The following is a 21099-nucleotide window of genomic DNA, read 5'->3' on the forward strand; positions in this document are numbered from 1 at the left end:
AGTCATACACTTAAGGGGAGGCTCATGCTAGGCTAAAAGGATAACTTTATGCATCTCAAGGTCAAAACGAGTCCAAATCTGAAGTTACAACTTCAGATCTTGGCTTAAACACAAAAGCCCTTTCCTAGAATCCATGCACAAAAGGGTTTTGGAAGGAATGAGTCAAGGAACAGCTTAATACCTTCAGAGAGTGCTCCACAGAGGTAAATCTTGAATCCCCACGAGTCCTTTGCTTCTTCTAACTTGTTTCCTCAAGTGCTTCGTTCATCAAATCTCTTATTCAAGCTTAAACCACCAAGAAACACACTCACACTCGAATCAGGGTTTTTGAGAGGAAAGGAACTGTAAAGGGAAGGCTAAAGGAGGCTTATGACCCTTTAAATAAGGAAGGTTGGAATCGTATGACACAGTTATAGTGTAATCGAATGAAGACAATATATGCACCATGCCACGTAGGTGCAACGTATTCAAGTCATATACCAGGTGGATGCCACATAAGCAAAAATAGGTGATAGCCGGTCAAATTACCTAAATGTGAACAAACAAAACAAGTTAGTTACCTTAATGTGTACAAAAAAAAAGAACATTACCTATATATGGACAACTGAAATAGTTTGTTACCTTAATAAGTCATTTTCCTATATATGCACCATGCCACGTAGGTGCAACGTATTCAAATCATATGCCAGGTGGATGCCACATAAGCAAAATCAGGTGATAGCCGGTCATATTACCTAAATGTGAACAAACAAAACAAGTTAGTTACCTTAATGTGTACAAAAAAAAGAACATTACCTATATATGGACAATTGAAATAGTTAGTTACCTTAATAAGTCATTTTCCCAAAATTTTGTATTTACATAGACTAATCCACTCTTAAATTATCATATGTTTCAGAAGAGCTCTCCACCAAAATATATATATATATATATATATATATATATATATATATATATATATATATATATATATATATATATATATATATATATGATACCACTAAATATAAACCTTTGACAAAACTTCAAAAATGGTCCATATGGTTTCTAAAAATATCAAGTTTAGTCCCTAAGTTCAAAAAACCTCACAGATGCTTCCTGTGATTTCAAAACTTTTAACAAATGGTCCTTCCACCTAACTCTGTCAGCTTTCTACCGTTAAGTGAGGGGCATTTTCATCATTTCAATACACAGGGACCATTTATGAGGTTTTCTCTATATAAAAAAATATAATTATTTAATTAAAGGGTCTCTCTCTCTCTCTCAATTTAACCCAATATGAAACAGTTCTTGGATTTGGAAACCCAAGATCGTCATCCTTTCTGACCATCTACACTCCGATCAAACCCTTACCCAATATCACCCTCTCCTCCCTTACTCCTTCTCCACAACTATAATTTCCGATTCATACTCAACCCTTTTTCTGTTGTCGAATTCTCCACCAAAATTTGGACATGTTCCTTCTGCCTCCACTGCAATCACTTTCCTCACCAATATCAATCCAATTCCGATGATAACCTCCCGATGAAGCTCTCTCTATCTCATACAAATACACAAACTGTCGACTTGTTTTCATCAAATCCTCTCCGTAGAATCAATTGAGAAATTCGGAGGTGACTGGAAAGAAAAGCAAGTAATAAACACACACACACACACACAACTTATACGCACACATCATCAAAGCCGAAGAAACCCAGGAATGACTTGTCGGAATCAGCCACCAGATTTAAAACCCAAGAATGCCTCGTCGGAATCTCTGATGGGTTTTCAAACCTGTAAAAACAACCCATATCTAAAACTGGATATAAAGGAAATCTATTTGGATAAAGGTTGTTGTAATCTCTGGACCAAGTGTCTGATTAAAACAAGCATATATTAGGGATAGAAATAGAGATCGACGTTGTCGATCCTCACGGCGGTCTATGTGAGCCGTCGCCGCCCCCAAGAAAGAATGGATCCTTATGGTTTTGATTCACTGGACCACCTCATCTTCCATGTAATTTGATTTGTGGTTTGATCCCATCTCATGACCATCGAACCCTTGACCTCGTCTATGTGGTTCTGCATCACTGTGTTTAATTAACACTAAACCCAAATCTTGAAAATCTTTGAGAATCCCCTGAATCATTGAGCTTAATCCAATGGAAAGCGACATGAATCTGGATGAGCTCAGAAACCTGCAACACCATGAATGATAGGTCCTTGAAGAAACAAATTCGGGTGAGTAATCGGCAGTTTTTTTTTTACTTCAAATTCATTTGATCGATGATCAGAGTAAGTGATGGCAAATGAAAGAGGGCCAGGGAGAGAGAGAGAGAGAGAGAGAGAGAGGGTGGGGCCTTTTAATTAAATAATTTTTTTCTTTTTTTTATATAGAGAAAACCTCATAAATGGTCCCTGTGTATTAAAATGACAAAAATGCCCCTCATTTAACGGTAGAAAGCTGACGGAGTTAGGCGGAAGGACCATTTGTTAAAAGTTTTGAAACTACAAGGACCATCTATGAGGTTTTTTGAACGTAGAGAGTAAACTTGATATTTTTGGAAACCATAAGGACCATTTTTGAAGTTTTGTCTAAACCTTTTTTATAACACAAAATAAGCAATAAAATGAATTCCTTGCTATTTGCTTTTTTCCCCACCAAATAAATAAAGGAAATCTTAAAAACATCCATAAAACAATCAATTTTTTATTGTTATCTTTTACATATATCATTTTATAAAATTCTATAAAATGTTTATGCCAAAAACATTCCGAATCACACAAATGAAATAACCGAATTAAGCTGAAAATGCATGAATCATCATGATAAACACTTTTTAGTTTAGCACATGATTATTTAACAAAAAGATATTCTTAATTTTGAAAATAAATTAAAGATAATTTAGGAATGGGAAAATGACTTAGGAGGGTAACTACCTCTTATCCGTATTCACATATTGACAATTTTTTTTGTACATAACAAAACAACTAACTTGTTTTAACTGTTTAAATTATACCAATATTACCGGTTAACCTCCATTTTAACCGGTAACTCAAATTAACTCATTTAAAAGAAGGGGAAAAGAAATTGTGTGGCATACAGAAGATTATATGTGGCATCTATGTGGCATATTACACATCACCTCATTTTATAAAGGGTGCTATATGGTTAAAGCCCTAGATCGACAATGGCTTCTTCTTCTGCTTCATCTGCCTCTTTCAAACGCAATGTCGAATTGCAAGCTAACCATCCATGTAAGCGCGACATGCCATCGTGTGTGAAGATTTCAAGAACACCTGACAATCCAGGAAAAAATTCGAGTTTGTCAAAACTCTCTGGTAAATATGTTTTTTTTAATCATCCCTAACCGAATCTTCTTCTTCATCTTCTCTTCAGTTTAACTTTTTTTTATCCTTTCCTTAAGAGTACAAGAACTCCAAAATGTAATTTATGGGAATGGCTGGAAGAGGATGAGTACGAAGTAGAGAAGAACAGTGATTTGGGACAAATCTACAACCTAACATTGAAGCTTGGAAATTTGGAAAACAAAATTAGTAGATGCAGGAAAAAGTTGGAAGAAGAGAAGAAATGTGATTTGGTTTTCAGACAAGAACTGGACAAAGTCAAGTGGAAGTTGTTTACTTATAAAGTTGCATTGTTTGTGTTATTTTTCTTGTATGTTAAAGATTTAGTTTTTAAAGTTTGATGGGTTCTTTGTATCCTGTTTGATGTATTCTGACTAAATCATGTACTTCATGAAGTTTTGTATGCAATGAAAGTTATGACTAAAGCATGTGTTTGAGTTAATGTCGCATAATTTTGATGTATCATAACTAAACTTTGATGTTTAATACTTGATGTATTATGATCAAATTGTATATAAACATGTAAATGAACTTGGGGAAAAGATGTTAAAGACAGGGAACACAAATGGCATTATAAACATCACAAATGAGATTACCATTAAAGACAGTAAACATGTAATGTATACAAACATCTAAATAAACATGTACTTAAATTAGATGTTAAAGTACCTTACAATACAAAAGATTCCCAAACATACAAGACCCAAGATGTTAAAGTATCAAAATATTCCAAAATATGTGTCAAGTTTGTCCTACTGTGCCAAAAGCTATTACAAGACCCAGGATTCCAAAACATGCATACCAAAAGTTGTACAAAAATACAAACAAGACATTAAGTTCAAATCTCCAGTGGGTGTTCATTATTGCTTCCCTCTTTCCTCCCTATGTTCTTCCCTAGCATAATCTTTGTAATCCTTTCTGAACTTTTTCTTGTCCTCTTCCTAACTTGAATTTCTGCATTGTCTTGAATTTCCTGTTCCACATTATCTTGAACTTCTTCTTGAATGTTAACTTCAATTTCATGTTCCACTTCATCTTGAATCTCTTCTTCAATGTGATCTTGAACTAAAGGAACTTCAATGTTAGCCTCCATTTCAGGTACCACATCAACATCAGGAACTGCAATGTTAACCTCCATTTAAGGTACCACATCAACTTCAGGAACTTCAATGTTAGCTTCCACATCATTTTCACTTTCAAAGTCACTATCACTTTCACTTTCAAACATAAATGCATGTTCCACTTCCAATTTAGCTTCAAGGTCTACTTGAACATCAACATTACCTGTAAGAGGGAAAAACATTCAGAAATGGTACACAAGTGTAATATATTAGATAAGTTAGCATCACACCTTGTTTCTTAGGTTTCTTTTTTCTAGAACCTGAAGTAGATGGTACATCATTTGGTCTTTGAGGACATGTTGATCTGTTATGTCCTGTTTCCATACAAATGGTACGTCTCATGATCATTCCCTTTTTTGAGACTGTATGCCTTGTTCCCTTAGCTTCTCTCTCAACCTGATCCCTTTTTCCTTTTCATTGTTGGTCTTCTAGGTAGCCTTCTTTTTTTAGGGGGAAATGGTTTGGTGTAATCCATTTCAGGCCACATAACACTACAGTTCAGTGGCCTATGTTATACCTATAACAACTTGCATACATTGATGTAGTAAAGCATTCTGACACATAATTCTCAGGGTTCCTATTGAGGCTTGAAATGGCAGCATATCCATGCACACAAGGATACCCTGCTAACTGCCATGCCCTGCATCCACATTACCTGGTATGAAGGTCTACATCATACCCATCAGTCCCCACCCTCACCTCAAATTGCATATACCCAGAAGGTACCACTTGCCAAAACCTATCCATAATCATATAGAAATTAGAAAATAGTAAAAATGTCAAACATATAAGCAATAAGAATTTACCTTTATTGTTCCTTGAGCTTGTTCAACTTCAACCTTATGGAAGGGCAGATGTTTAAATCCCAAGATTGACCCTTGGCCTTGTATATACACAAACTTTCCATTACATAAATCCGGATTTCTTCTAACACGGTAATAAGTGGTTTCTTCCTAGCAGCTTCAATCACTGAGTTAAAACTTTCAGAAACACCATTTTCATATGCATCACAACTCCTATCAACCTGGAAAATGCTTTACACCATGTTTTAGGGTTCCTTTCCATCAAATGTACATAAGCTAGTGGTTCTAGCTTCTTGATTTCATTCATATGATACTCAATTTTTTGTGGAATTGTAGATCCAGATGCTCTCCAAAACAGCTTCCTAAATATTTGCCCCTTAAATCTTTTTTGGAAATTAGCATATATGTGCCTAGCACATTGCCTATGCTCTGCAGCTGGAACCCTTTCCTTCACAGCTTCAACTAATCCCTGTAATCAATACATACAAAGCATAAGCTAAAACATATTAAGTTGGAAAATAACAATAATTGAAGTTTGAACATTACTTTGTGTTGATCTGATATTCTGGTTAGTCCATGCCCAACTCCCATTCCAATGTCATCAATTAGAAGATCAAGAAACCACTTCCATGTTTCTTTATATTCTACTGCAACCACAGCCCATGCAACAGGATATATGTTGTCACACCCCAAAACCAAGAACGGCGGAAACGTTCTGGGGCGGAGGACGTAATGTAAAGTATCACAACACAGTATAACAGTAAATAGGCAAACAACATCATCCATTGCATTAAGTATATAATTTTAATACAAGTGTGTTCCGTACAAGTAATGTCTCCAGATCTTCAGAGCAAACACAACTGCTCCTAGCTCAAGATCGTGGGTCGTGTAGTTAACTTCGTGTGTCTTCAACTATCTTGAGGCGTAGGCGATGACCTTACCTCGCTGCATCAGAACACACCCGAGCCCTTGATTCGATGCATCGCAATAGCCTATGAAGTCTTCTATTCCTTCGGGGAGGGATAGTATTGGTGCGGTGCACAAAGCTCGCTTGAGCGTTTGGAACGCTCTTTCCTGTTTCTCTTCCCAGTCAAAGGCCACGCCTTTCTGGGTCAGTGTTGTAAGAGGTTTCGCAATTCGGGAGAAGTTCTGTATGAACCTGTGGTAGTAGCCAGCGAGGCCTAGAAATTGACAAATTTATGTAGGCGTCTTCGGTGTTGGCCAGTTCTCAATGGCCTTAATTTTGGATGGGTCCATGTGAATTCCTTCTTTGCTTACCACGTGTCCTAAGAATTCGACTCTTCGGATTCAAAATTCACATTTAGAGAACTTCGCATAAAGCTTCTCCGTTTGTAAAGTTCCTAGAACTTGTTGCAGGTGATCGCCATGCTCTTCCTTACTTCTGGAGTAGATCAGGATGTCATCAATGAAGACAATGACGAACTAATCCAAGTAAGGTCGGCATACTCTATTCATCAGATCCATGAAGACTGCGGGCGCATTGGTCAATCCGAATGGCATCACCACGAACTCATAGTGTCCGTAACGAGTTCGGAAGGCTGTCTTCGGAACATCCTCCTCTAGCACTCGTAATTGGTGATATCCGGATCTTAGATCAATTTTGGAAAAGTAGTTCGCCCCTTGCAGTTGGTCAAATAGATCATCTATGCGAGGCAGAGGGTAACGATTCTTGACCGTTAGTTTGTTGAGTTCTCTGTAGTCGATACACATACAAAATTATCTGTCTTTCTTCTTAACGAATAAGACCAGTGCTCCCCAAGGCGAGAAACTTGGTCTTATAAAGCCCTTGCTGAGCAGTTCGTTAAGTTGACCAGATAGTTCCTGCATCTCCGCTGGTGCTAGTCGGTAGGGCGACTTGGCTACTGGGGTAGCTCCTGGGACTAAGTCGATTCTGAACTCGACCTGTCGTTGCGGAGGTAATCCTGGTAGCTCTTCTGGGAAGATGTCGGGAAAGTCGCTCACTACTGGAATGCTCTTTAGTTCTTTCGTTTCGAGGCTCGTATCCACAACGTGAGCAAGGAATGCATGGTATTCTTTACGTAGATACTTTTGTGCCTGAATACTTGATATTATACGAAGACTCGCACCGGGTTTGTCGCCGTAGACGATAAGAGTTTCGTTAGACGGACTGATTTCTCATAACACATGATGTCGACGCGATGAAGGCTTAACCAATCCATGCCGATGATAACGTCGAAGCTTTTAATCGAGACCGGCATAAGGTCGATTGGGAATGAATGGTTATCTAGAGTTAGGGTACAACCTAAGTATATGTTATTCGTGCTTTCAGTTTTTCCATTAGCCATTTCTACTGTGAATTGTTCTTTAAGTGTGTGTGGTTGTTGTTTAAGTATGCGAGCAAATTTATGGTTCACGAAGCTTCGCTCCGCTCAACTATCGAACAGAATGCATGCATAGGAGTTATCGAGGAGGAACGTACCAGTCACCACCGTCGGGTCAGCAACTGCTTCCCCATGGCCTATTGCTAGTACTCTCCCTGCTCCGCCAACATTCTTTGCTTTGGGACAGTCCCTCTTATAGTGGCCCGCCTCACCACATCCATAGCAGGTCTGGCTCACGCCAGAGCCGAGGACTTGGGTGATCGGCCTCGCTGGAGATTTACAGAAATGGACTGTGTGTCCTTTCCTGTTGTAGTTAGAGCACTGTATTTCACGGAAGGAGCCGTTGTGGTGGTAGTTTCATTTGCTGCACTTAGGCAAATTTCCAACATACTGCCCCACCGGAGCAGTAGCAGCAGCAGGGGTTATTGTGGCATGCACTGCCACAACTTGCTACTTTTTGACAGTTCGTTGTTTCTTCTTCTCCTCCCAGAACTTCCACTTAGTGTCAGCGGGTTTGGAGGGTTCCGAGATGGTTAGGGTTGTTGTTGCTGCAGGGGTTTTGACTCCATGGTCTACGAGTCGCTGTGCCAGTCGCTTGGCACTATCGAAGGTAGCAGGGTTTGATGATAGGACATTCCCATGATACGGAGGCACTATCCCCCATATGTACCTGTCGATCTTTTTCCCTTCAGTGGGAACCATATTGGGGCAGAGGGCCACCAGTTCGCTGAATCTGGCGGTATACGAGACTACGCCGGAGCTCTTCATGGTTAGGCTCCACAGCTCCTGCTCCAATTTCTGGATTTCGCCTCTCGGGCAGTATTCCTCAATCATGTGGTCCTTCATGGTTTCCCAACCCATGTCATTTGCCACTACCAGAGTTAGCGCTTTAACGTGGTCGTTCCACCACGTCAGGGCTTTTCCTTCAAAGGTGCATGTGGCCGCAGCAGGGCATGAACAAATTTCGAAGACTGATTCAGTCTTCTCGAACCATTGCGAGAGGGCAATGACACTGTCGGTTCCCTGAAAGGACTTCGGCTTGTAGTTGGTGGAATCCTTGTAGGAGCACTCTCTCGAGCGCACAGGGATTTCAGCAGAAATAGAGTCAACATGGGTTCAACCTCTGCTGGCATTAGTAGAGTGATACTGAGCCATGGCAGTTGCCACTGCTGCAGCTACGACAACATTCAAGGTTGCAGTATCGATGACCGGAGGAGGAGGAGGAGGAGGAGGAGGTGCAGGGTTATTCCTAGGAGATTTGCGAGGAGGCATCTTTCAGTTATAAGCTTATAAAGATAAACACAATGGTAAGAATCAATTGTAAGTGGGGTGAGAGTGACACATGGACTAACTAACCATAGCCCAACAGTTGAATGAGTGTTTTGAGATCACAGCATAGAAGAATAGTAGGAAAACACAAGTGTACAAATTTTTCCCACATATTAGGTAGTTGTCAATAATACTGGTATTACTGATATAATATGTTCAGGGAAAATCGACCTAACAGTAGGTATTACATCATATCATACGGAAAGTTTGACAATTCCTAGATTCCTAGTTAGAGTACTGAAAGTTAGGAATATTTTACAGACAAGTGCTACTTAGAGCACAGATACTAAAAGCTATTCCTTAACCAAAAGACAAAGATGTACTAGACATCTTCTAACGGCGATGGGAATTCCTCGTGTGAACCCTGAGGTCTGCCACTTGACGAACCACCTCTTGAAGGTGTCGCTCATGAGCCCTCTGACGGGCTCGAAGTTCCATGATTTCGGCTCGGGAGGCAGCCAGCTGTTGCTGCAGTGTTTCATTGGTTCTCCTGGTCCGTTCCATTTCTTCTTCCAGACGGCGGATGCGGACTGTGTTGACACCAGAGTTGGCATCAATCTCCATGACTCGGTCAATAGCTGCTCGACCTTGTTCACTATTACGAGCTATCCTGCGGATAATGACAGGCAGAGCTCGATCCGCAGAGCCACCATCGTTGAGGTTGTAAAAGCTTTGGTCCCCAAAGTAAGGTAAGGGTTGACCCTGTTTATCGCTCCAGCGATTCAAGTTGGTTGCCCACAAAGGTGTAGGACCTGGAAAAGTTGTTCGGGGGTTGTTGTTTGGGGCTTGACCTACTGGCGGTAGGTTGTTGACTTCAGGCTCAAAGTCAGATCCATCAGAAAAGCCTTCTGCGAGGTGATCATCCAAAGGGATTGGATGCTCATCTTCAGGCTCTTCTTCGATCCACCCAACATTGCCTTCATTTGGGAAGTACGGGTCGCCATGATGAAATCCAGCCATTTAAATCTACGCGAGAAGAGAGGTATAAGAATCTAGTGTATAAATAGCTCGTAGTAGCACAAAATACCCCTATAGTATTTTATATTTAGGTTCTACTGTTCTCCTTATGGTATTGTTGGTAAGTTTTTAGACTTGTTAACATATCACAACTATTCTAGGGCATATGTTAATCACTCCTCGAACCAGCATAGTTGATCAGGCTATGCCATTCCCAGGACTGACCATACATCCTCGAGCTCACTTGTGATATTTAACAATCGTAATACTTTTGTTCTTGTCATTGTGACACTGATTTTAGTATGAATGCAAACTAGTATACTTAATTAAATATTTTAATATTTAAAGTATAGACTCTTGGTCAGAGTGTTTTAATCCCAAATGGGTTTATAGTTAGTATATCTTTTATGGGTTGATATACTCAATTCACTATAAACAATGCTCTGATACCAATCTGTCACACCCCAAAACCAAGAACGGCGGAAACGTTCTGGGGCGGAGGACGTCATGTAAAGTATCACAACACAGTATAACAGTAAATAGGTAAACAACATCATCCATTGCATTAAGTATATAATTTTAATACAAGTGTGTTCCGTACAGTTATAGACACCAAAAAGTAAATCAAAATAATAAGATGAGTCTTGGATGCGCTCCATCTTCTCAAAAGCTGGCCTCGGTACCTGTCTACTGATGACCTGAGAATACAAGTTATTTTGAAAGAGTTTATCAGCATTAAGCTGGTGAGTTCATAAGTATTTTAGTGTCGGTGTTTGTATCAAAACGTTTGAATCTCTCAGAAAAACCTATATTTTCTATTAAAAGTAGCCTTCTACCAAGGCGTAACTGTTTTGTATGTTCGTTTATCGTAAAAGTGTGTAATTTTCCCAAGTGTAACTATCATTAACAAAATATAGTTTGTACATTAATGTTTAAGTGAAATGATCACTAAATGTATGTAAAGGGTAAATTATTGTAGTATTGTAGTGTTGTATTATAGGAACTACTGTTGTACTAACTACCTTAAACCGGATTTATATTAAGGTATCATGTGATTAATTGTACCATACTATCGACTAGGTAACAACAACAAATGTAGGTCGTAAAAAGATATGACGTTTGGCACCCGCAGACCTGCAGGTCCGACTGTAGCTAGCAACAAGGTGTAGGATAGTTAATCCAGTATATATCTATACGCAAACTCACGCTCTCCCTCCAAGAGACTCTGTCTACAACTCGGGCCATGACATTGAAGGCATGCTCCGATACAGTGGATCACAAATGTTAACGTATTCATGTATATGTAATGTATTGTTACTTGTTCTAGTATTGTTTGTATATGTTCTCTTCCTAGTATAATCGTATATGTTCTTCTTCTAGTATAGTTGTATATGTTCTCATAGTAATGTAATGTATATGTTCTCGTAGTAATAAGTAGTGACTCGTGAATGAACCGACTCATTGATCTAGCAATAGTATAAGTATTAACTTGTGCTACCCCGATGGTAACTTACTAATGATGTAACTAGTACGCATGAATATGGAAGAACTTATGACTATATATGTACACATGATATATAATTAATATTGAAACGACCTTCGGACGGCTACCCGATATCCCACCAGACCACATCTCAAGCGTGAACAGGAAATAGGGTGTGCGGCCTTCCTAAGCCTTTTAAACATTGCTTATATAACTATACATATACAGGAATGCAATTTATAATAAGTATAAAAGAGTTTAAGTAAGATTAATTGATAAGTAAAAGAGTTTGTAAAGCAGTTTGAAGTAAAACGGGTTGATAAACAGTTTGAAACAGTAATAAAATCATTGGTTTTATAGTTATTAATCACATGTGATTGATGTAATAACTATAAGTATTCAACTTGTATTCCACCCATTAAAGCATTTAAAACATTTAAAAGTATTTCAAAGGTTAGTTAAAGGGGTATGAACTCACTTGTGGTGAGTGGATTGGATTGAAGTGTCGGGTACGGTGCTAGGTGACAAATGAAGACTTGTACACACGCACGAGCCTAGTTATCATATAATGAACATATATATAACTCATTAGCCAATTTATAACTAATAAATTAATTTGGGACACTCTAGAACATGAAAACACTTTGTTTCAATTGTTAAAGATCACAAGGATTGCATCCGAGTGTTGGTAGGGCAAAGCTAGTGTGTTTGGAGTTCAAGGGTAAACTCCCTTGGAATTTACGGTTTTGATGGTCATAACCTAGGGAGTTTACGGCAGTAAACTCTAGAGTTTACGGTCATAAACTCTACTCCTATTGACCAAGTGTTGTTTTGTGGTTTAACAAGCCTATTGAAGCATTTATACTAAGTGATTTGGCCTTTGGAAGGGACTAGGGCATCAAAAACACTCCTTGGAGGAGTTTACGGTCTCATGGACATTTCCCTTTGGGTTTACTACCATAAACCCTCAGGGAAAAGGGTATTGCCATGTTTTCAAGTCCTTAACACAATTAGGTAAGTGTATAAGCTAGTTTTTAGGCCTAAGGAAGGAAAATGACCAACTTAAACACACTTTAGGGTGTTTACGGTTTTGGGAGATCCCCAAACCGTAAACACCTATAAATGTTGGTCTTTGATGTTTTTCAAGGCTTAAACACAATAAAGGAAGGTTTAAACATGTCAAGGATGGTTTATACATCAAACTAGGACTTAGATTAGGGACTTAGGCACACTTTGGTGCCATTTATGGTGTTTACGGCCCAAGAACATTCTTGGACCGTGAACACCTCTAACCTTGTGTTCTTGACATAATTTCTTGATGTTTAAATGTAATACTAGCTTAATAACACTCAAGGATGGAAATACTTACTATTAGGAGGCTTGATTTGAACTAATAGGCCAAGAACACTTAGTGTGTGTTCTTGGTGTTTTGGAAATCTAGACAAAATACACATATGAGTGGATGATTAGATGTACAAACACTAGATTAAGTGTTTTACTAACTTGAAATGGTTAGAACACTTACAAGTTTGGAGATTTGGAATGAAATTTAGGATGATACTTGAAAGCCTTTTTGGAGTTTACTCTTTTGTGAAATTGGGGAGTAAACACAAATGGCTTAGTCTTAGGGAGTAAACTCATGCATATGCATGAGTTTACGGATTTTTGGGTGATTTTTCGACCCAAACCAAATAGTTTGGTCGGGAACTTCTAAGACGCGAGGTGTTTGCGGTTTTTGAACTTCAATACCCGAGACGACACTTTCATTCATCTGTTCGTTTAAAAAATAATATTAAAATAATCAAACGAACTTTATATTTTCTAAAAATAAGAAATAATGACATTAACTTATGATACGAAGTGGTTGACTTTTAGGGTTTGACCGAATGGAAATTTCGGGTTGTCACATATGTGGTTGTTTGCATCTTTCCCAATGGCTACAAGCAACTGACCTCTGCATATGCCCTTTAAGAAACAACCATCTACTCCAATTACCCTCCTACAACCCTCTATCCACCCATCCTTCAAACCCTTTAAACACACATAAAACTTTGAGACATATGTTTCTCTATCAGGCATCACATCCACCTCCATCTTAATTGTTGATCCAAGATTTGTCCTTTTTAGCTCTTCTCCATAGCTCCATGTTTTGGCATAATGCTCTATTAAAGTACCTTCTATCTGCTGAAATGCATATTTCCTAGTATCGAACACTTGCTATCAGGTTAAACCTTTTATTGACCTTAGCTTTCAATTTCCTAATGCTCATCTTTGGTTTTTGTAATATCTCATTCATGAAATGAGTTCCAATCCATTTGTAGCTTACAATGGACCCAAATTTGAATACTCTTGCACAATTATGCCTATCAGTTAAGGACTTAATTTGTAAAGACCTATCATTCTTCATCCAGGTTGCCCACAACCTAAAGGGACAACTCTTATTCTTCTTATTCTTCTTATGTTTACAACATTTTACCAACAACTTTTGATGATCATTTTTTTCAAACCATAATTCATACCCATTCTTGACGGCATAGTTGATTAGACATAGCTTCAATTCAAGAGAGTTAGAAAACTTCATACCTAAAACTGGGACCATTTTATCCCATTCTTGCTTCTCATCAAATATAGGGAACACAACCTCATCATCTTCACCACTGACTTCATCATCATCATCATCATCATCATCATCATCATCATCATCATTTACTTCTTCTTGATTACTATTACGAATGGGTTTACCACACAACTTATTCAAAAATTAATCATCAACTGTTTTGTCAAACGTATACACCTCTTCATTAGGTTCATGCTCATATTCCATTATATCTGAAAATTGTGACTCTGTATCATCATCTTCTATCACCCCAGACACCTCATCACCTGTTAACATCTCCTTATCGGCCCAGTCAAGAATAGGTTCATTTTGGTGGTCAATGTACATATTCATCCTTAGCCCGTTCTTATCCATGTAACCATCTTCAATAAACTCAAAATAATTGGCATCATTGTCGATTCTTCTAACACCCTCTGCCAATCTTTCATGAGTACTACAATAGTACAAGTTATCACAACTTCGTCTTGTCAGCTTTGAAACCCACAACACAAATTCTTTATAGTACATGCCACCAAAATCCACATCACGAACTGACATTCTCATAGGGTCTAAGTACACTAACGGGTTTGGTGCAAACATGCCGTTGTAGTGAAAATCTACAGTGAGATACGTACCGTTAGGTGATTCTATTGTAGTGTCTACGGTCGACGATTTCAAGTCCCAACTTCAGTTCCTACGACTTCGATCGAGTGAATTCTGAGAAAAATTAAGTAACCGGGAACGATTTGGGGAAAGATTTGGGAGTTCTTGTGTTAAGAACCCTAATTAAATGAGGTCGATTCACCTGATTAAATGAAGTCGAATCCGGACAAAGGGTGTAATAGACACGTAATATGCCACATAATTTCTTTTCCCTTTCTTTTAAATGAGTTAATTTGAGTTACCGATTAAAATGGAGGTTAACCGGTAATATTTGTATAATTTAAACAGTTAAAACAAGTTAGTTGCTTTGTTATATACAAAAAAAAAAAATTACCAATATATAAACATGGATAAAAGATAGTTACCCTCCTAAGTCATCCTATTGCATAGTTGTTCCGTATGCCAAATTATCTTTTCTCATGTAGCTACTATTAGTGTTACTGATTTTGTCAAATTATCAATTTGTATCGAGACAAAATATTTTTTCAAATTTAATAAAAATATTTTATCATTGAGCTCCTAAATCGTATCGAAAACTCGGGGGAATCCAATCCCGGATTTAGCTATCAATTTACGATACCCTACTGGCCTACTCAGCTACTCTTATCTGCTACAGTATATTCCAATCAGAAACCTACACGTGTCATCCAACCTCACCTGACCCCACCACAACTTCCATTTGATCCCATTTAAAGCGTTGCCTGCCCAAATTGAAATCCAGGAAAAAGACTCCGACTGACTCACTGTGAGCGAAGACAAAGCTGAGAGAGACCATGGATATGGAGTCAACGGCGACGGCGATCGGAGTATCGGTGCCGGTACTCCGGTTCCTTCTATGCTTCGTTGGCACTATTCCAGTCGGCTTCTTCCACCGCTTCATCCCCGGCGGCCCTACCGGGAAACACTTGTACGCCGCCTTGACTGGCGCTTTGCTCTCTTACTTATCCTTTGGTTTCTCTTCGAATCTACACTTCTTTGTGCCTATGTTGGTTAGTTACGGGTCAATGGTGCTCTATCGAAAACGTTGCGGCTTGATTACGTTTGTGCTGGCTATGGGATACCTCATTGGATGGTACGAACTTATTTTTTCATCGTTTGATTCAAAGTTTCGATCATAAATTTGACAAATTAGGGTTAATGTTTTGATAGTATCCGGGAATCCGCCTCTTATGCTATTTGAATCTCTTTAGACTCGTAAATTCTTTTAGCATTGCGTGCGATTTCTGCTATTCCATGAGTTATTTTACTTTAATTTGAGTGGTAGATAGTTGCATGATTCGTCACAGTTGCATATATGGTACAAAAGTGGAATATTGTTGCTTAAATTTGAACAAGAGAATGAATATTGTTAGCATAAATGTACAACATAAGCAAAAGAAGTTGTTTAACTTAATTTAATTTTTAGGTTTTCTAGTTGACCAGAAAGGGAAAGAAAGCCTACGACTTAACTATGATACAATTACACTCTTTCCATCTAAATTAGGTCGACTTTAAGCAATAGCTAGGTTATTAATGATTGTTAATTATTTTGATAACATGTAGCCATGTATACTACATGAGTGGGGATGCATGGAAGGAAGGAGGCATTGATGCTACAGGTAAGCCCTCTCTGTTTTATTATTTAGTTAAACTGTGTTGTATTCAAAGGCACTTAATTGATTTCTTATTGTATGATTTGTATCATATAGGAGCTCTTATGGTGATAACATTGAAAGTGATTTCATGTGCTATAAATTACAATGATGGATTGTTAAAAGATGAAGATCTTCGTGAATCTCAAAAGAAAAATCGGTTAATTAAACTTCCCTCTTTGATTGAGTATGTGGGATTTTGCCTCTGTTGTGGAAGTCACTTTGCAGGTCCAGTTTATGAAATTAAAGATTACTTGGATTGGACAGAAGGGACAGGGGTAAGTACATCAAAGGAAAAAACAAAATTACTATATTGCCCCTGCTTTCATTTCATCAAAACACTACCTTTTCTTCCCATTTTGTTACAATTATCGTATTCTTGTAATTCATTTCTTACTAATTTATTTTTCAGATTTGGGCAAAATCTGAAAAGGGTACACCATCACCATTTGGAGCAACCCTAAAAGCCCTTTTGCAAGCTGGATTTTGCATGGGTTTATATTTATACTTATCACCTCAATATCCACTCTCAAAATTCACTGATCCAACATACAAAGAATGGGGATTCTTGAAAAAACTAAGCTACCAATACATGGCTGGATTTACAGCCCGTTGGAAATACTATTTCATATGGTCGATTTCAGAAGCTTCTATTATCATTTCGGGCTTGGGTTTTAGTGGATGGACCAATTTGCCCTCACCCGTGGCCCGATGGGAACGTGCCAAAAATGTTGATGTCTTGGGAGTCGAGTTCGCTAAGAGTTCCGTCGAATTACCCCTTGTGTGGAATATTCAAGTCAGCACATGGCTTCGTCATTGTGAGTCTTCTTTCTAAGGGCATTTTCGCCTTTTTCACAAACATCTTTTTCGGGTAGGACAAAAGGTTGTAGTTTTTGTCTCGTGGATATTAGTTGTTGTCTTGTTCTATGAATGACAAATACTATACAGTCTATTCTGTCATGTCATGTCATATCTGATAACTGTATTTTTTTTTACAGATGTTTATGACAGACTTGTTCAAAAGGGGAAGAAAGCTGGATTTTTTCAGTTACTTGCAACACAAACCGTTAGTGCTGTATGGCATGTAAGTCTATGATTTTTATTTCCATTTAATATATAGTAAAAGATTATGAAATTATGCTGACATGGCAATATCATAACAGGGATTATATCCGGGATACATGATATTTTTTGTTCAATCGGCTTTGATGATTGCTGGCTCAAGAGGTAATAAATAAATAAATAAATAAATAAATAATAATAAAAATATATTTGGCTTTCATACTTTCGTTTAAATAAAGTTAGTGGAAAGCTGATGTGGATATCTGGATATCTGACTGTCTATATTTGTCATGTGCAGCCATTTACAGGTGGCAACAATCGGTCAACCCAACGCTTAAGAATATTTTTATGCTTCTTAACTTCCTTTATACACTTCTAGTGCTCAACTACTCTTGCGTTGGTTTCATGGTCAGTGCATTAAATAACAACCTACTTTATTTTTAAAGTAGAAAGCTTTAATAAGAAAAAAAATAAAATTTTGTTTTTGTTTTTGTAACAGGTGTTAAGCTTACATGAGACACTGACTGCATACGGGAGTGTATACTACATTGGAACTGTTATTCCTGTTGTTTTGATCGTTCTTGGTAACATAATCAAACCAAAGTCAGCCAAATCCAAAGCACGAAAAGAACAGTGATTTGTTCGGTTGTGACACATGTAGAATCAGTTGTAGTTGTTTATTTTTATTTTTATTTTTGTATTTTTTTTGGATTAAGCTTTGTGGTTTTGGAGTGTTGTAGAATAATTTATAATTATATTGTATGAATACAGTATAATTGAGAACAGTTGTATTACATTACTTAGGGACCAAAATCGAAACAAAACCAAGACTGAGAAGTTGTTTTAGGGATGAAATATGTAATTTTGACTAAAGCAAATGGGCATGACATTTTTGAGGTTAAAACTTGCAAGATTTGAACCTCAAGATTCATGTTTTTGAAGTGTTTAAATCTTAATGATGACCACTAGGTCACCTTGATGGTGGTTCATTGATGTTAGTTATAAATAGGAATGACAATGGGGCGGTGTCTTATTGGGAATTTTTTCCTGACCTGAAAGCCGAGACATGATATAGACCTGAAATCTAGGCCAAAAAATTAAAAAATGTTTGGAAAAAGTTACAATTACTGATGAGAAATTAAAACTGTACATAGGCTTACAACACCAAATAAGTTCATAACATCATATAACCAAATAGAAATTAGTAATAGTCTAATACTATAGCAAAAGGTACCGACAAGTTTAAAATATGAAAAACTAAATCCATCACAATATTTTAAAATTAAAACAAGCTCAAAATCAAACCATATCATCCAATCTTGTTGTTCCGTTTTTTTAATGTCTTCCTACAAAACGTTTAAAAAAAACCAAAATCATTCAAACTCTATAAAATCATCCAATCTGGATTGATTTGATTCCGGGTGCGGCGTCAAGGCACTCTACCGTCTTGCACCTACTAAGATGCATGAGTTATCCTCTTAGCTGCTGGAGCTGTTGGGGAAAGAATTCGTTATATCAAGCAGTTCTTCGTGGGAATCTCCGATCCTTTCGTCGGGAAGAAGGACGGTTCGCACCGTATGTGCATTGGTTATCGAGAGTTGAACAAGCTGACGGTGAAAAAACGTTACCTTTTGCCGAGGATTAATGATCTATTTGACCAGCTACAGGGGGCGTCTTGGTTTTCCAAAATTGATTTGAGGTCCGACTGTCATCAGATGAGGGTTCAGGAGGAGGATATTTAGAAGACGACCTTTCGAACTCGTTATAGGAATTACGAGTTTGTAGTGATGCCTTTCGGGCTCACCAACGCACCGACAACATTCATGGACCTCATGAACCGAGTGTGTATACCCATGTTGGATCGATCAATGATCATTTTTATTGATGATATTCTGGTATATTCGAAGAATAAGGAACAACATGAGGAGCATCTTCGGGAGATTCTTGGGGTGTTGAGGGTGGAAAGGCTTTATGCTAAATTCTCCAAGTGTGATTTTTGATTACGAGAGGTCCAGTTCTTGGGACACCTCGTCAATCAGAATGATATTTTGGTTAACCCAGCCAAAATTGAGGCGGTAATGTAGTGGGAGGTGCCGATATCTCCATCCGAGATTAGGAGTTTCCTTGGTCTGACAGGTTATTATCGGGGATTTATCAGAGATTTCTCTAAGATTGTTGTTCCTCTCACCAAGTTGACTAGGAAGGATGTTGCTTTTATTTGGGGGCCTGAGCAGCAGGCATCATTTGAGACTCTTCGCCAAAGATTGTGTGAGGCTCCAATGCTTGCCTTCCTGGAGGGAGTGGAGGATTTCGTGGTCTATTGTGATGCATCCATTGCAGGGTTGGGTGTTGTATTGATATAGAGAGGGCATGTGATAGCATATGCGTCGAGACAACTGAAGCCTCACGAGACGAGATATCCCACCCATGATTTGGAGCTGGGGGCGGTAATATTTGCCCTCAAGATTTTGCGTCATTATCTCTATGGTGTCCGGTGTACCATTTACACGGACCATAAGAGCCTGAGGTACCTTATGAATCAGCCCAACCTGAATATGAGACAAATGAGGTGGTTAGACGAAGTGAAGAACTACGATTGTGAGATTTTGTATCATCCACACAAGGTTAATGTGGTGGTTGATGCCCCGAGTGGTAGAGCATTGAGTTCCCCGATACGAGATGTTTGTATGAGGATGGCAATGATGACTCCAGTCTTAGATATCATCAAGGAGGCCCAAGCGGAGGCCATAAAAGAAGAAAATTGTAAGAGTGAGCAGGTGATTAGGCATGTTTCAACATTTGATATAGACAGTAGAGGGCTTTTGACTCTTTATGGGTGAGTATGGGTGCCATATGTGGGTGGAGCCTGTCAGATTTTGATGGAGGAGGCCCATAAGTCGAGTTTTTATATCCACCCGGGGGCCACAAAGATGTATCTTGAACTGAAGCATAATTATTGATGGCCCTAGATGAAGAGAGACGTGACATGGTTTTTAAAGAGATGTTTGACTTGCCGAAAGGTCAAGGCGGAGCACCAGCTCCCTCATGGCAAGTTGCACCGTGTACGATGCGCAGACGAACGTGCAGAGTGAGTAGACGATTTAGACACTCAAGGATATGTTGTGCATGTACGTTATTGATTTTGGTGGGAGTTGGGACTCCTACCTTCCTTTGGTTGAGTTCTCGTATAATAACAGCCATCATGCCAGTATCGGTATGCCCCCGTTCGAGCTCCTTTATGGTCGGAGGTGCTGAACTGATGGGTTTTGGTCCTAAGAACATCCTATGTGCTCATACAAACCATAATGCTTGGATCTAGGTTTCTCTATTGTACATGCAAGTTATCCAAGACTATAAACCCTAATTCGAGTATTCAAGTAATCATATTAACATGAGAATAGGTTTAAGATGTTACCTTGATTGTTATGTAGCAATAACAATCCCAAATCTCCTTTGTATTGACTTTAGAAAGCTTAGAGTCACAAATGTCACTCCTCTAATGGTTCACAAACACCATAAGCAAGAGGATGAAGAGGAGAGAGGATGGAGGCTACCCAAAAATGTCTACAAACCCTAGAGGAGTCTTTTCCACGTTTTTGGTCCTTAAGGGATCTATATATAGTGAGGTTATTAGGGTTATCTAACAAGGAAACCCTAATTTGGATGCTTAAGCCCTAAGCAACCCATGGACCCCTTTCCTTAAGGCCTTGGACGATTTCCTTATGGGTTTCCCCATAGAATTC

General features: G+C 38.5%; 1 protein-coding gene across 1 annotated transcript; it reads left to right on the forward strand.

Annotated features, from left to right (window-relative positions):
* The first annotated feature begins 15371 nt into the window (after positions 1-15371).
* On the forward strand, positions 15372-18141 carry LOC145057087 (lysophospholipid acyltransferase 1-like). The gene is made up of 8 exons (XM_079004855.1): positions 15372-15735; positions 16206-16261; positions 16352-16572; positions 16707-17112; positions 17293-17378; positions 17458-17521; positions 17655-17764; positions 17856-18141. Exons 1-8 carry the CDS (start codon positions 15437-15439, stop codon positions 17991-17993), a joined length of 1380 nt encoding a protein of 459 aa, XP_078860981.1. The 5' UTR covers positions 15372-15436; the 3' UTR covers positions 17994-18141.
* The last annotated feature ends 2958 nt before the right edge of the window (positions 18142-21099 follow it).

Source organism: Lactuca serriola, chromosome 6 (assembly GCF_051521515.1).
Source record: "Lactuca serriola cultivar US96UC23 chromosome 6, Lser_US96UC23_V15, whole genome shotgun sequence".
NCBI lineage: Eukaryota > Viridiplantae > Streptophyta > Magnoliopsida > Asterales > Asteraceae > Lactuca > Lactuca serriola.